The sequence below is a fragment of the Simochromis diagramma genome, unplaced genomic scaffold, assembly GCF_900408965.1.
Source record: "Simochromis diagramma unplaced genomic scaffold, fSimDia1.1 OVJJ01000361.1, whole genome shotgun sequence".
NCBI lineage: Eukaryota > Metazoa > Chordata > Actinopteri > Cichliformes > Cichlidae > Simochromis > Simochromis diagramma.
The window spans coordinates 5,119,498-5,137,286 of record NW_024386860.1 but is presented as its reverse complement, the minus strand read 5'-3'; the positions used below and the strand labels follow the sequence as shown (position 1 = coordinate 5,137,286).

General features: G+C 43.8%; 1 protein-coding gene across 1 annotated transcript in view; it reads right to left on the bottom strand.

The window, feature by feature from the left end:
• Positions 1-17,789, bottom strand: part of LOC120732389 (glutamate receptor ionotropic, NMDA 2D) — a 54,552-nt gene that overhangs the window by 29,183 nt on the left and 7,580 nt on the right. The window contains exons 2-6 of the mRNA XM_040029951.1: positions 9,262-9,601; positions 8,754-8,960; positions 7,472-7,738; positions 4,045-4,373; positions 2,772-2,886 (exon numbers count right to left, since the gene is read on the bottom strand). Coding sequence (XP_039885885.1) covers positions 2,772-2,886; positions 4,045-4,373; positions 7,472-7,738; positions 8,754-8,960; positions 9,262-9,549 — 1,206 coding nt within the window. The 5' untranslated portion in view covers positions 9,550-9,601. The remainder of the gene's footprint in view (positions 1-2,771; positions 2,887-4,044; positions 4,374-7,471; positions 7,739-8,753; positions 8,961-9,261; positions 9,602-17,789) is intronic.

Sequence of the window (17,789 nt, the reverse complement as noted above, 5' to 3'; positions counted from 1 at the left end):
GGTTAAACAAAAAACAAAAAAAATTCATCAGCTAGAATACTTTACATTTAACTTAAGATATCGTTTCTTTTTTTAAGGCCATCAACAGACAAAAGTTGCACAGACTGTATACTGAGCTTTGTTTGTTCACAAAGCTCAGTATACAGCTGGATTTTTGCTTCATTAAAGATAAAAGACAAAGCGTTTCATCTAGGGGAATAGTGAGTGAGAATGGCGAGATATAATTAACATATCACTGAAATGTTGATCTTAATGATCATACTGAATAGCCTGTTAATACACTTTCTGTAAAAACAATGGGAATATTTCAGTGTAGCTTTACTGAACCTTATAATTCTGATAATTCTATAATTGCAGCTGTTACTACGTGTATAAAAATGTTAAATCTCAAGTACGATCGTATGCAGACACATAGAAACATCAGTCATCAGCTACATACACTCACTATCCACTTTATTAGGGTACACTAGCTCAACAACTCCTGCAAATATATAATCAGCCAATCACATGACAGTATCTCAGTGCATTTAGGGACGTAGGCATGGTCGAGACGACCTGCTGAAATTTAAACTAAGCATCAGAATGAGGAAGAAAAGTGACTTGAGTGACTTTGAATGTGTCATGGTTGTTGGTGCCAGAAAGGCTGGTGTGAGTATTTCAGAAACTGCTCATCTACTGGGATTTCCCACACAAACATCTCTAGGGTTTACAGAGAATAGTCCAAAAAAAGAGAAAATATATCCAGTGAGCAGCAGTTCTCAGGGTGAAAATACCTCGTTGATGCCAGAGGTCAGAGGAGAATGGCCAAACTGCTTCGGGCTAATAGGAAGGCAACAGTAACTCAAGTAACTACTTGCTACAACCAAAATATGCAGAACAGCACATCTGAAGATACAACAGACTGAACCTTGGAGCAGATGGGCTACAGCAGCAGAAGACCACTCCTGTCAGCTAACAACAGGAAAGTGACGCTACAATTTACACATTCTCACCAAAATTAGACAATAGAAGACTGCTCTGATGAGTTTTGATTGCCACGTTTGGGTGGTAGCGTCACAATTTGGCATAAACAACATGAAAGCATTGGACCCATCCTGCCTTGTACCAATGGTTCAGGCCTTTGGTGGTGTGAGAATATAGGGGATACTCTCTTGGCAAAGGTTGGACGCCAACTGAGGATCATTTAAACACCACAGCCTACCTGAGTATTGTTGCTGACCATGGGGAGCACAGTGTGCCCATCTTCTGATAACAAGCTACGTCCCAAAGCTTAAATAATCTCCAAAGTAGATTCTTGAATATGACGATCTCAATCCAATAGGAATGTGAGATCATGAATGCACAACCAATCTGCAGCAACATCATCATAACATGAAGCAAAATCTCAGAGAAATGGTTCCAGCACTTTGATGAATCTATGCCACAAAGTATTAAAACAGTTCAAGAGCCAACACACCTGGCACCAGAAAGATGTAACTAATAAAGTGTCAGGTGAGTCCATTTATTTATTCCAAAAAAGGAGCTCATGATTAAATACTGAAATGTTTTTGCTGCAGTCCAATCTTAATTTTCATTAGATTCATGCTCAAATATAAACTGACATCTGGGAACGGATTTGCAAAGTTACAGTTTTTTGTGGAATGGAATTGGTATTTTTTGGTAGGTTTACAGTTTGTTTCCCGAGCCGCCACACCAGCAAGTGAACGAGGTGGTGCTCATCAGAGTCTGTTCTTTATGGGGCAAACAGAACGATGGCTTAAAGGAAAGGGAGCTAAAGCAGCTTGTTTCAGACAGTGGATGAACTGTGGGACTGCAGACCATGTTGAAGATAAATAGGGATTATTTTGAAACATGAATCATGCAACACTGCTCTTTTAGAGTCCAAGAATAAAACCTTTGCCACCAGCGGCCACTCAAGTCAATCCTCATAAACTCCCAAGGCGATATGTTTCCATGCCCCTTTCCAACAACTTCAAAACAACTAATTCAAGTCGCTAAACTGGAGCTCTATTGGTGCCTTTAGAAGCAATTTCAGTAAAATTATCAAATAATATGGCCTCCCTGTGGTCATGGGGGGAGGAAACCAAAGAAAACCAAACAAAAAAAACATGAGAAATATTCAGTTTAAAGTGATATATATATATAAAAACCAGGAAATTTCATTTTAGAAGCTGGAGAGCGTGCATGTTTTGCTTAATAGGTGAATTCAAAAAATTATAATCATCAAACTTGATGATGATTAGATGTTTGTCAATGCTCCGATCATTACGGAGTAATAAGTGTGTCCGTTCGTGCGTGCGTGTGTGTGTGTGTGTGCAATCTTGTTTGTGGTATTACGTGAATGCACTGTAACCATGAAATGAACTGAATAAGCAGCATTAACCAAACAGGCAGAGTACAGCAAGTGTGCACATTCACAAAGCGCAGTCAGATGGTCAGCAGCAGCAGCCAGCTTCTCTCTCCTGAGGCACCAACAGCGAAATCGTGAACTACACATGAGCATGCACCTTTGTGACCTGCATATCTTCACTGTCAAGTTTATGTGCCTATTACTCGAACATGAATCTCTTCTACTTGCTCGCATACTGTAGAGATATTATTCATTTTGCTCAAATCAGCAAAAAGAAAGTAGCTCTGGGGGTCAGCAGCTAAGAGCTTTTGTTTTTTTCCCTACTTGTAGTCTCAAGACTGTCAACAAAAAACTAATTATCCTTTTACACCTCAATAAATCTGCAAATAAAAGATTCAAAGAAGTTATGTCATGTCCTTACATCTTCCCATCCACGTCCAGGTGTCCACGAGATGACATCCAGGAAGGGGTTGGCCAGGTAACCGTCACTATTAAAAGAGTAATCTCGACCACCAAGCGTGATGTTGCTGAAATATCTGCATTGAAGAGCGGCAGAAGGGGAGAGGACAGAAAGCGCATAATATCAGTGAATGAATTAACATTCATCTTAAAGATATGAGGAGAAAAGAAACGTCACTTGTGTTTGATGCAACAGAATGCCTGCCCTGCTCTCACTTGAAACTAAATCACAGATCCTCTGTGGTGACAGTCAGGGCTTGTCTGTTAATCAAATGTACAGACGAATGATCAGACACACAGAATTGTCAGGATCTTTGAAGTCAAACAACTGCTGCTCTCGGCATCGGCTGCGGGCTCTATAGTTTGTCTGGTAATCACGCAGGACAGGCTTTCTAATTGTCTCCTTATGTCATCTTGCTGGCTTCAAAACACAAAATATGAGAGCTTTTTTTTTTTCCTGTAATGCATGACAGAAAGCTTCATATGGAACAGCAGCTTGTAGTTGCAGACAGTGAACAGCAGGTAGCAGTGCAAAAAAAATGGAAACGAAAACATCTTTCTGCTCTGTTCCTAGACATAATTTATAAACAAACAGAGGAGAATCCATTAATCATTTCCCAATAATTGCCTCACCGTTTGTGCTGAGGATCATTTACAAAAAAATTACAGCAAATAAACTAATCAATTTCATGTTTGGAAACTACTTAGAGTACTCTCTCCATACAATATTGTGTTCAATGTGCACATAGAGTGAGAATGACTGATGTTATATATGAACCGGGGTAACCACAGCCACCTGAGATACCTGTTAAGAGTGTGCTGCTTGTGCGTTTGTACAGCCTACGAGGAATATATTAAAGCTAGTTCATTAATATACATGAGACATGGTCTGCTTGCTACAGATGCTGTGGTAATTTCGCCAACTCACAACTACACGCACCAACAACATCTATTTTGCACGGATGATAGCCAGCTCCAAATTCAGATATCCCTTTTGTGCCTGCTCTCTGACACTGAATTTACCAGCTCCACCCATATATCTTCCAGCTCATTCTGGCGAAGAACCAGACCCCCTTTCATAGACTAAACCATGTTCCATCTCTATTTCTGTTCCTTCCTATTTCAAAGATTTTGTCTGGAGCTTGCCAGCTGTGTTTTACCCTCCAACCTAATATTTCTCCTCCTTCCCTCCTCATTTCTCTAGAGCTTCACTCTTTCCCCGATATCTCTCTCACCTCATCCTGCCTCGCAGCCTCTGGGTCTGATTGGCATCCGTCATGCAGTTGGTGACAAAGTTTGGCCCGCCCGTGGTTCCGTATTCCTTTCGCATTGCCACTGCCCCATGAGTCAGCACCGACACACCGCGAGCGATCCTTCGGCGGGGCTCGTCCCTCCAGCCCTGAGGCCGTACAGCAAATAAAGCCCGGGGCAGGTTCTCCATGCCCAAACCGGAGAGGGCTGGTCCCACAGCAAACCACATGTGCGAGGCTCCGGCTTGACCTGCGGCCCAGGCAGCTCGGAAAACCAGCTCAGCCTCCTCCTGGGAGCAGTACAGCAAACGTACCTGGAGGACAGCAGGAAGGCAGGGAGGGAACAGGGACGAGGGGAGACACACACACACATACACACTAGTGAGATAAGGAGGGGAAAGGGGAGACGTGGAGAGAGACAGAGGGTGGGAGAAGTAAGGGGAGAAAGATAGAGCCGGAGAAGAGGTGTACCTGAATGGGAGGGGAGGAGGTTGGATAAAAAGGCCATATCAGCAAATAACAAGGATGCTGGATGAGGTAAGAGGAGCGATAGCTGTAAGCTGATGTGATAAGGTGCATGGAAGTCGGGTGTTAGACTTCAAGAGGGATGCAGGCGCTCTAAAAAGAGGGAAGACTGCAGGGCAGCATGTGATGTGTGCTAAGAGGTGCGTAGCAGTAAAGGTCAGTGCTTGATGAGCTTAGGCCTAATGAAACAAGTTACATTTATGGTTAATAAAAACAGAAGTAAAACAAGGAAAGGAAAAAAAATCAAACAACTATAAGCGGTGGAGCAGAGAAGCGGCAAGGAAGAGGTGGGGATCTAGACGAGGAGGAGGAGGAGGGGTGGCGGTTAAAGTCCAAACACACCTGAGGGAAAACAAGGGGGAAGAGGTTAAGCTCTGACATGTTATTAAAAAACAGGATAGAGAAAGACAACGGGAGACAACCAGGGCAAAGTGAGCGGATGAGGAGGATAGTCAGAGAATAGTCAGTCCTTGGAGATCAAAAGGGGGGAAGGAGGGTTAGAGAAGAAAAGCAAAGGATGATATTTTGGTGAAATCAGTGCCTGGAGAGATAAGAGATGTTTGTGAAAGAAGGGTTTGGATGATTGAGTGGGGCTGGGAAGAAAGAGATAAAAAAATATTAAAGCTAGACAGAAGTGACACGGGATGAGCGCCCTGCTGCAAATGCTGAGGTAAGGAGGGTTGAAATTGACAGGGTTTTTAAGGGGTTACTAGGAAACTGGAGAGAGAAGGAAGTGGAGAGAGGAAGTAGCATCTGGAAGCAGGAAGTCAGAGAAAGAAGGTGAGGGCAAATACCAAAAAAGAAGTGAAGTGTTTAGAATAAATGAGGAAACCAAAAATAAAACTACAGCTTGAAAAAAAGAGACAAAGCAGAAATGAAGGGCAAAAAAGAGAAAGACAACTCTTTCATGCAATAGGAGGGGGGTGTCAGGGAAACAGACTGAAAGCACATTTTGAGAATTGCGCCTTCATTGAATTTTGAACTGTAATGGCTTGGCAAAACAATCCTGCCCGTATGCCAATAAACCTCCAGTGAATTAGGTAGGGAATGAGAGTGACAGAGGAGGAGGAGGAGGAGGAGGGAGACAGAGGGTGGAAGACAGAGATTGGGAGACTTAATTGAGAAGGAAGGATGAAATCAGCTGTTAAAAAAAGACACACAATATCTAAAGATAGGAAATGAGGATGAGAAACACAAAACAGACAAAAAGAGCGAGATGAAGACAGAAGGAGCAGAAGAAACACTGACAAAGCAGAAGCTGGAAGAGGAATGGGACAAATGAAAGACAGCGAGAGAGCCGAGCTGAAATTGACCCAGACCTGCAAGGGGCCATCTACAATGTGGAAGACATTATCATAAATGTAGCGCAGAGAAAGAGAGAGAGAGAGAGAGAAGAGAGCACGCAATGCAAACACACACATCACTAGCCAATCACGAGCATTTATTAGCCGCCGCAATAGAGAAAAGCTAAAACAAGGGAGCTGTCATGAAAAGCAAGGTTAAAAAGCAGGCTCTCCGTATAGGCAACTCGCCGCAGGCGGTATGTTAGATTAACAGTGACACCAGCTGAGTGGAGCCTAAGGAATCCAATACACATGTACACACTTACAGACACAAATGCACACACGCACACACACACACGCAGAGCTGCAGTAGCCATTCTGGGACATTAGCGATGACATTGAGACCCAGACTAAACCGAGCCAACGGTAAGCAGAGTCTGTGGCCAGGAAGACGTGCAGCAGGAGGGATGTGCGACTGAATGAGTGGTAGCCATACAGAGATGGAGGTGAAAAGCAAAGCGGCAGAGGAGACTGAGCTTGTCTCCAGGCAAAGAAGCACAGGAGGGGAGGCAGAGAGGGAGAAAGGGAGCTTTGAAGGGGAGGTGGGGTAGGCATAAGAACACGGACATTAGTAACAAATCTGAACAGGAGGATCATGGGGGTTAAAAGGGGGCTTAAGAGAGGTTGGTGGTATAAAAAAATGTGAGTGAAAGACAGTGTGATGAAAGTGGATGTATGAAAGAAGGTAAGAAGGGGCAAGCATACAGTACAAAGGAATGAAACGTGTCAGAAGTACAAAGCAAAACCACAAATCATCCTGGTCGAGATTAATAAGTCAAAGAAAATTTGAAGCATAAGCTTTAGAATTGATTGATTTTCTTGTAATATTTGGATATTTTAAGTTAAAGCCAGTTTAAGTTTAAGCCAAAATAAAGAGAGTGAGAGTTACATAATGGGAAGCAATTGTGTAGCATCAGCTTGTTAATGGATGAATTATGAATTAGAAAAAGGAAAAAAGAAAATCGGTTACGGTCATTTTCTTCCAACAAGCAGCTGCGCACTAACTGATCGCTCATTACAAACTCATTCTGTGCGGCTAAATATTGTTTTTTTAAGACGATAAACAGTCCTGTTTATCTTTTTTTTTTTTACAATCCAGTTTCTATTCATACAGTAACGAGTATGACAGGCCGAAAACACCAAAAAAAAGAACACAACATAAGACATTTGTCCACTTTTTTAACCTTAAAGCTTCTTAAAAGGAAAACGGGTGAAAACTGTACGATAAGTGCTGGATTTCTTCAGCGCTCCGCATCACCACAGAACATACAATGCCACACAAAAGCCAGTCGGCAAAGTCAGACCGACTCGTGGTTTTTCGTTGTACCGATGAACTCTTTATGCTTTGGCAAGACGGGAGGGGAAGAGAAGAACAGAGGGATAGAGGAGAGAGGGGAGAGAGAGACGTGAAGGGACAGAGGGAGAGATGAAGAAGGAAGGAAAAAGCTGGGAAGCCACCTGTCAGAAAGGGGGGCCCCCAATGATAGTTGCAGCACTTCCTCCCCTTTCCTCCCCCTCTCCCTCCTCCCTCCCCCCTGTCTCACCTGCGCCTCGTTCTCCTTCAGCAGCCTGCGTGTGCGTGCCCCCCCAGGGTCGTCGGTCACGTTCAGGATCACCACGCTCTTCTTCTCCCATCCGATGAACGAGCCGTCCGTTAGGCCCTCCACCACAGACAGGAAATCCTGGTAGCCGTGGTGGCGCGTGGACACCACGGAAAAGGCGGTCCAGTCGTACTCCTCCAACACCTCAAAGATGACTTCTAATTGGAGTGCGGTAGAGGAGCTGAACTGGAGAAAGACGGAACCTGATTCCTAATTTGGGGAAGATAGTGGCAGATGTGGTTAAAAATCTCACTTTAAAATTCCCCCTCTGTGTCTAAACTGTAGCTGCACTAGCATGAGTAACTAACAAACAACATTTTCACTAAAAAGAACTACAATGCCCTGGACTGCTCCATCTTTATGCACAACATCGAGGCATCACGGGGCTTGTAGTTGTTACAGAGCAGCAGCAATCGCTCCGCCGCAGGGCTAAAACAGCTTGGATTGTTGCACGAATTCTCCTCTGACATCCAGAAGGGAGTGTTTCTACAAAAGTCTGTGCAGGAGGTGGGAGGGAATGAGGATTAGGCGAGGGTACAGCTTCAAAGGAAGTTCATCAAAGTGCTACAATTTAATTCCTCAAGAGTAAATGGTTAAAACAGTTATTTGTAAGCACAAATGCACTGCTTTTTATTTCTCTCCCCCCCCCCGTTTGGTGATGAAATTTGGTACTAGTTTTCTCTGATGCATACACAATCATGTAATTCAAAAAAAAATGTACAGTCTGCACACACATCCTTACTCACTGACATACACACTCGTGTCTGCTCACTGCTTCCCTCCCCAAAACATCACAGGCATAGCAATAGCCCCAGTTGGTGCCATTTACAGATCAAACACTGTAAAGTTTCTGCAGATCAGTGACCCTGACCTTCAGCTTGCCCTCCATCCCGCAGGCACTTCCCTGGCACCTTTTCTTCACAAACAGGATGTGCAAAGTTGTGACATTGTTGTTATGGGGATAGCAGTTTTCCCTTTATAGTCCATTAAAAATCCCGTCAATCCGAGATGCTTCAGTGTGCGACACATCATACTAAGATTGTTTTACCTGCTTTTTCTCACAATTGCAGCTACACAATCTGGGACACTGGCCTCTTGTATACCTACATATATATATATATATATTTATTTTTTTTTTTTTAAATTCTCTCCTAACTTCATCTCACACACACTCAAGTCGCAAACACCTCCTCACCTACCCCAATTACAACCTCCCTCCTCCTACCTGTGGCATCCTCCCCAGCCCCGCTCCCCCTCCTACAGCCACTATGGGCAGTCCTGTTTGTGCAGAGACAAACTCCAGCATGGGGGCCAAAGGTCCCCAAGCTGTGCGAGGGGGCCTCTCCTCTTCATAAACCAGACCCTGCAGGGGCCGCGCCGCCAGCAGCTCACACAGCTGGGACAGTACTGTCTTAGGACTACTGTCATTCACCTGCGAGATGAAGGGAGGAACGAAGACAGACAGAGAGAAAAAGAGAGTGGGTCAGTGTGTCTTGACTTTGTCTTAGTCACAAAGAAGGTGTCTGTAGTATTCATGGCATGTCTGGCTCCTCATACAAGTTGTGGTCAAGGAGCAGAGCTCCCTGCTCATTCAGCAGGGCCTATACACACAGCAGCAATGTGCTGCCTATTCAGCTAAAATAATGAGTGATTATGAATAATGGATCGTCATTGTTATTCCCCTCCTTCAAGTAAAGCTGAACAAGCACTAGATAGAGGAGACAGTGTCTAACCTGTAGCCAGATGACGTTAGCAGAGCCCCACTGGGTGACCACGCTCTCCCCCAGGGAGCCGTAGACCCGGCCAAAGCCGGGATAGAGCACCCTTCCCCCAGGCCCCGCCACCGCCGCCTCCGCCTGCACTGTCGCACCGGCGTGGATCACGGCGATGTTGAAGTTCATCATGGCCCCTGCATCACGCTCCCGCGGACTCGGCCGGAGCAGGAGGTGGGGGGAGGCGTCCACCAGACCTGCCCACTCTGCCAGGACCAATAGGAGAGAGAGAGTAGGTATGGCGACCATGGCAACCTGCCGAGGGGGGGAGGCAGATATATATCGCACTAAGAGAGGGTGCCTGAAAGAAAGAGAGACAGCAAGGAGAAGAAAAAAAGGGAGGTGAAGAAGAAGGAAAAAAGCAAGAGCGAAGACATTAAGTTAGACTTTTCTATCATGTCCAATACAGAGGACATCAAATCAAATTAGAGAATAAAGAAAAACTGAAGAAAAGAAGAGGGTAAGAAGGACACACTAAGTAAGAGTTGTAGAAGAAAGAACGGGGGAGAAAAAGAGAGAGAAAGTGATCAGAGACTTCATACAGTCGACTGGGAAACAAATTCTGAATCCAATCATGAGGTAATGAAAGTTAGTCTTGGTTGAAGAAAATACTGGACGAAAGATGCAGGATAAGAAAAAAAAAAAAAAACAATGAAGGACGGAGAAGAAAGGAAGACAGAGAGAAGATGAAATGGGTGCTATTTAGGCTGCAGGCTGAGGAGGAACAATAAGAGGAAAAATAGAAACTGGCCGTTAGAGAAAAGGTGGGTGAGAGGGAGAGAGAGTTAATAGCAGACAGAGACAAAGATTGGGGCGGAGGTGGTTATTGTGCTGCATGAATGATAACAACAATTAAGATAACTGTAAACACACTCGCCCTCACGCGCAACCGCATCCACGCGCATACACAAGCATGCAAGCGTTTGAAGCCACACAAACATTTCTGAGATAAATTCATAGCAGCACTGCGCCTGTAGAGCACCTTAATGATAGAGAGATATGAGGGTTAATGCAGTATGCATGGCTGTACGCGCTCACATCCACGCAAACAGCCACACAGAAAGATAATGACTACCTGGGAGATAACAGGGTTAATATGTGCACACACGCACACTCTCACTAAAAAAAAAAAGAGAAAAAACACAGCAAATCATTTTCAATTTGCTCCTGGTGCCAGCTGCCCTCCCTCCTCCCTCCTCCATCCCTTTCCCCACGTCCTCCTCACTTTCAGCCCACTCTCTTGTGCTCTGCCGTTTTCACATTCCCGTCTCTTCTCCCAGTTTTTCATGGCTTCAGGTACCAGGCACAGTTGCATTGATTAGCAGGGGCCTTCTGACATAATATTCTCTCTACAGTAACTCTCCCTCTCTGTGCCTCTGTTTGGCCTATCCTCCCCTCTATGTTGTTCACTCTGTCTTCATCCGACTCGCCTCTCTTTGTCACAGTCTGCCGATTCTTTGACCCTGATCAGTCTTTTGGATAAAAAAAGACAGCAGTGAAGAAAAAGAAGGACCGGAGGAATGAAAGATAGGGAGCAGCCACAAGAGAGAGCTGTGCAATGAATAGGAATGAAAAGTACTGTAAATATTCGGAGCATATGACTTAGGATGTACTGAGCGAGAGACTGTGTGGAGGAGCAGGCCACACGGTGGCGGGGGAGAGGGGAGGGCGAAGGTGGGTGGGGAGATTGGAGGTGGTGTAAAATATGACAGGGGAGAGTAGCAGGAAAAGAAATATTGATCACTGGGATGTGTATACGTGTCTGGCCTAAGTGAATGTACTGCCAAACCTTCTGTTTTGAGTGACAGGGTGTGTGTGGTGGGGAAGTAGAGAGAAAAAGGAAGAATGAGAGAGAGCGAGAGTGGGATGAGAGGGTGAATAAGGGAGGCTGATAGAAACGGGTAAGAAAAAGAGATGGAGATGTGGAGAGATAGGGGGAGACAAACTTGTTAGTAGAAGAAAGGGAAAAGGAGAAGCTAATAATGAAGAGGAGAGGTAGGAAAACAGGGCTTTGTTGGGTTTTTTCCCTCTTTTTTTGGTTTGGTTTCTGTGTTTTTTGAGGTAAGGAAGCTGCAGGTAGGAAAGGACATACGGAGACGGGCAGAAAGGTAGAAAATGAGAACGCCAGAGATGGAACTGCAGGAATACAGTACATCATTTCATTTGGAGAAGATGTATTCTACGGTGCCGAGCTCACAGCCATTAACTGTTAGGGCTGTCACTGTATTTCAGTCTCACGAGGTGTTTACGTTGCACTGCACAACCAGCGTGTGCTATTCCACCTTCGGTGAGCCTCGCTGGAAGCGCGAACAGCGCATTACTACATTCAGCATCCACATTTCTTACAGCGCACTCTGCCCGTTATCAAAAGTGCAAACTGCAACATCTCACTGGGGCGTGCTTCAATAAAGTTAATTATAAATAAATCCTCATTTAAATATATCTTACTATAAGTTCATTATTTTGCTACGATCTGTGAAATTTTGCAGACTGAATAAAAAAAGCAGGCTTACATTTAACACACACGCGAGGAATGAAAAGGAGTGGGAGAGAACGAGTGAGAGATTACAGTTCCATTTGATTTTCTAACGTAAATTAATCTTTAGTTAAAATGCTTTTTATTCTCTTCCATTTTAGTATGCCCCCCCCCCCCCCCCCCAACTTTAAAAACCATCCTCTTCAGTCCCCTGGAGCTTCCTCCAGACAAGCGCTGGATACTCCAAATGTACTTGGCAAGAGGCTGCCCACAATCCAGGGATTGCTTTACGTGGGATCACTTAATCAAAAGGTGTATAGATTTCTGTTTCTTACTGAAAGTCATTAAAGGCAAGTTATCTATTATTGTAGAGTCGTTTCTTAAACACGTGTGCATTATTAGGTGAACTGCCTGGACCTTGTCTGTCATCTGCAGATGCAATAAATATGTAACGGAAAATTTGAATTTATGGAAAAGTGCTTCCTTTGATTTTTTTTTATTTTTTATTTTTTTACCTAACCACAACTTTAAATTCATCATGGCCCCTCAATCATTATAAGCTCTCTAAATCATTACATCAGCGCCTCCATTAAAACTATGTGCACTGTGCAGTGTTGATCTCTCCGTTTGTCAATCAATCTTGTAATAAGCCGCTTACTGTAGCTACAGTTTAATTATTATAATTTTTTTCTGCTGAGGCTGTTTAGTTTGTCTTTTTAAACAAAGAAAGTGGCATTTACAGCACCATAGACAGCCAGCATACATGCCAGTGACTCTTAGAAGCAAACTAAAAACACCTTCAGGAATATTTACCGGGTACTTAAGCGCAGAGCATATTCTTAGGCCGACAGAGACAGCTAATCAAGAAGATGAGAGAGAAAACATTCACACAGGCAAGCCAGTCTCGTCTTTCTCTTCCAAAATTGCCAGCCAGTACTTCACAATCAAAACACATCTTATCATATTTCTGCTTAAACATTTGATTTACTCTGCATAATGCGCTCGCTGCCATTTCAAATGATTACTTATAGGAATTAATGGCGAGTGTATGTGCAGCTTATGCGAAAACTCTCTCCCTGGTCTGTGAAATATCAAAATAGGTTTGCAGCTTTGTGCAGCGGAAGGCAAATCAGCTTTGAAGGTACAGTACATCCTTCTATAAAGGAGAACAGCGAAGCCTATATTACTCCTGCCAAAGCTAAAGGGACCAAAAAACTTGTATAGCCTCTGAACACAAAAATGAAATTGATTCTTGGTGTCAGTGCGATGGTAGGGAAACAATCACAATGTTTAAGATCACCTACTCCCCCTTCTCCTGTATGCTCGAGCGCCTGCGGTGACTGTAGAAGAGCACGTCCTGAGAGAGGTGGGGAGCTCTTGGGTAGATGTCAGTTGCTGGCATCCACACTTCTCTGAGCCCCTTTCACACTGAACTCCAATGGAGGCAGCGTGCCAGACCGCGCGCTGCATCGGATCTGCTGGGAAACGTGAGCGGGGATGGGAGTTTGAGTAGTCTGGAGTTTGTGCAGTGTGGAGTTGCGGAAGTGCGGTGTTCAGCGTTGTGTTTAGCCTACAATGAGGCTCTGCTGCTTCATTCCTTGCTGTCACGCAGAGTAATGGACCTGCTCTCAGCTGCCTGTGGCACGAGCTGCACTGAATCAGCTTAGGCCATTTTCCACAGCCAACACGCACAAAAAAACATATCTGAAATATATGCAATCTAATAAATACTGTACTATACTCTATTAGAAGAGATTGCAGCTTCTCGCTCTAAGTGCCTAGGTTAAGAAACACACATTCATGAAGATGAAGACTCAATTCATCTCCTTTTTTTTCATTTGTCCACATTTAAGCCCGACAGTGTGCTTGAGAAAACGGCCATGTGTAGCCTCGATAATTTTCTTTGGTACATAGCTGTACTGTACTAAAAGATAAGATAAAGTGCCAGCACAGTGTGGTGTCCATAGTGTGCATATATGTGAGTGTATCAATGTGTGTGTGTGTGTGTGTTGTGGGGGATAATATGGCAGTGTGTGGGAGCGGAGGAATGAAGAGAAGAGTGCAGCTGGAGCTCAATGCTCCTCGTGTTAATTGGCCCATACTTCAATCACAGCCACTGGAGTGTGTCCTCTCTGACGGAACAGATCCTCTCTCCCTCTCTTTCCCCCCTTCCCAATATCGCACCCTCTCTTTTTCCCTTCCCCCCTCCCTCTCTGTCCTGCTGCACTTGTTCATCCACTCACTCATGCACTCTCACTTAACACACACACACACACTCCCTCACTCAGTCTGTCTCACTAAGTCACTTTGGATTTTTTGGTGTTTTACTCGTTCATTCATCCTCTCATTCATTCATTCATTCATTCAGTCTCTCTACCACCTCACTCTGCAGCATGCCACTGTAACCGACTCTCCTGCCCTCTCTCCTTTCCCTCTGTTTTCCTCTATCGCTCCCCATTCTTTCCCTTCACGCACGTCTTTGTCCTGCGCTTCTTTCACTCTCTGCTTCCTCCCCTCCCTCCCTCACTTACTTCCTCTCTCCCATTTCTCTCCCTGTCCCTATCGCTCTCTTTCTCTTTGATCCCTGTCGAGTAGAAGAGCCACCAGGCAGGCAAGCGGCTCTTGTTCCCATTGTGCATAGTGTGCAGAGTGATCGACAAGAAGCTCAGCGTGCAGCAGTAGGGCGTACAGTGCTCTGTGTGTTTCTACTGCATGGCTGTAAACAGCAGTAGTAAAGCTTGCTGCAGCCACAGCTGCCCTGCTTGGACTTGCAGAGCTGTGACTATCATAAGCCATTCAAGGAAAAAAAATCACACAGGCATCTATCAGCTCAGCAGGTCCTCAAAGAGGAAAGACAAATCACAATATGTTGCTTCTGTTATGAGACAGCTTTGCATATGGATTGTTTAAATTTAAGGTTAGGTGATATAGAAGATGCCAAATAAATCGAGTTTGCCTCTTTATCAAATAAAAAGAAACTCTTCGATATTAAGTCTCAAGGCCGCCGCTCTACTTTGTCTTCCCACAAAATGCAAATTTATATACTGTATATGATATTATTTCATATAAGCTGCAGCACTATGTGAGATGGGAAAGCAAAATCTCCCCTTGGCTCTTCATGCCAAACATTTGTTTCTGGCAGGTAGTCTCCACATGTCCTTTTCATATTTCGTAACCCTTTGGAAGAACAAAATGAAACAGTCACCTTGACATCTCACTTTGATGTTTCTTCACAGCAAGACGGCATTTTATTCTGACATTTCAAGCTTCCATGTGGTCGTACAAAATGCACCTCACTCCGAGGTTCAGAGGATCTTGCCTTTAATTCAGGCTTTTTTCTTTTCTTTTTTTTACGTTTCGGATTAAACTCTCCTGCCAAGAGACAGTGTCAATTAATTGGGCTCCACTTCTGTACATTGAGGGGATAACTTTCATTACTTGAATGGGAGGACACTCCTTGTTTCTCGTCCCTCTATGGATTGATGGAAATGAGATGAAGCTGACCTTGGACCCTGCCTCAGTGTTGCACTAACAATTCACTGACCTCGTTTTTTAACAAAAAGGAAAATGTCTTAGTCTTACCCTCTGTGGTTTCTAGCACACCAGACACACAAAGCAGTGACGGGAAAATCGCATCCATTACGGATGATCATTATTGAAATATTTGACATTATCCACATCTCATCTTTCTAACTCGCAGCATTCAGGACAGAGTGTATAATTACCTAAGTGGAGAATGCCTTTTGATTTTGCTTATTATGAACCTGCACATGCCGGGTAATTGCTGTAATGCTCAGAAAAAAATGAACTCACGTAACCTGAGAGGAAAAATCAGCTGATAAAATTCATGGCCTTTAATTTTTCTCTGTAATAAAGCCTAGGCATCTTAAATTATCCACACTCTCTTGCTTTCCCCCTCTCTCTCTCTTTGGTTTTGTGTGTGTGCTTGAGTGTGTCTGTGTGTGTTTTATAAGTCAAGCTACAGGCACATAAATCTGTTTACATGGTCATATTTTGAAGATCCTGCCTCACTTTTCGGGATAAAAAGCATGTCCTCCTAACATAAATCCTTAGTTTAAGAATTATGTTTTGTCCAAGTAGTACTTAGGTTTAGGTTAAGGGTACATGTACAGCAAATAAGTCAGTGCTATGTCCTAAGAAGTGATGAAAACACAACTATCTTGTGTGTGTGTGTGTGTGTATGTGTTATCTTTCAACCCCGTCATTCATTTAATCCTCGGGGCATTTCAAGCTCACACACAGAGTGCTCTGAGCTGCACAGTCTGCATAAACAAAATCAATTTGTGTATGAATGATGAACAGAAATATTCTCTATTCTCTATTTTATCTTCTCCCTCCCTCAAACTCACAACCAACACATCCATTCAGTAAACATCGGCAACAAATGATCTACTACTCTCATGAGTTTTCAGACATAAATACCAGCGAGGTCATAAACTTTCATGTGGAAAGGCCAGCGTCTGGGGAGCTTGCAGCTGGAATTCGTACCTTACAAAGCATTATTTCAATAAGCCTAAATGGCCTATACTAGCTTTACTAGAATGAATGAAAAATGGTTTTGTAGGGAGACTACATAGCTTATATGTCCAGTGCTAATGCTGATAAAAGGAGCAAAGGTATTTCATTTTCCCAACACAAAAGGCAGCAAAGGACTGCAGTGCTGGTGCCTGGCCCTCCCTTCTTTTCCCAGGTTGACTATGATATCATATAATTTACTCCTTCTAATGTACATATAAATTGTTTTCTGTAGTTCCTTCCCCCCCTCAAATCTCTTAAGATGTGCTTACAACGCACAGCCTGGGGGATTATCTTATTACGTTTGTTTTAAAAAGGAATAAATTCTCACTGCACAACCTGCATCCAGAAACTCCGAGGGCTTTCAGTCTAGGGAAAATAGCTTCAATATTAGAGCACTATCAATGCATCTAATAATAAAAATGCATTCATACTGAGCATTTGCATAACATACTGTACATTCATGAATGAAATGCTTGACTGATTGATGTTTTTAACAAGCACTGAGACTGAAATTAGGAACAAAATGGATGAAGGAGTCACAGCATACGTGATGAGGCAGTCGACATAAGCCTCGGAATATTCGCCATTTAGCGGCATCGCATTAAAGCATTGAACAAATACCACGTTTTTAAGGATTGAAGCTAAACAGATTATTTTCCCACTCTCGAACCAGTAGTCGCAAAGCCACACTGTTGCTTTGCTTCCATTAATTCCCTCATTGATTGGCCAGACACTGGGATCACCTAGCCAGATCTAAATCAGTCACTAATTAAAAGAGCAAGATGAAAAGCAGCCGACACAGCAGCCCTTCAGGACCTGTAAGGTGAAACATTCTTTAACAACTACAAACTAGGAAGCTGCTCAAGACTCACAGCAGAAAAAAGCACCTGGCTCTGCATAGTAATGATTCACAATCTTATTCTGGGGATAAACAGATTAAACCGGTGTGGGAAACCTTCACTGATAACTATTGTGTCTTTGTACAAGGTCACACACAGGCAAGTGCCAACGCGCACAGTTGCCCAAGCAGGCGAGCGTGCTCAAGGTTTGCATGTACGGGTGATTGTGTATAGCTCGTCTGTGACACTTACACAGGCGTCCAAATGTTCAGGAAAATTTAAAGTGGGAGAAATATTAAGCTCGTCTCATTCCAAGGAAGGTGCCAAATGTTGCTGAATCAAGCTGGATTCCTTCTGCTTGAATTTGAAGCCGCGTAACAATATTGGATGCAGGTCTGAGCTGCATTCACAGCACATCTGGCTCCACCCGCGCTCATAACCAAAGGTGTTAGCAACACTTCTGTCAGCCTATCGTCTAAACATTGGTGGATCAGGAAATGTACTCCGACGCAGACAGAGCAACCCTAACCAGCAAGGGGAGAAGAATATAAAGATCGAGACCAGCAAACGTTTTCAGGGTCTGATTTATAGCTTCAGTGGGAAATCTATGCCGCAACCTACGACGTAACCGCAAA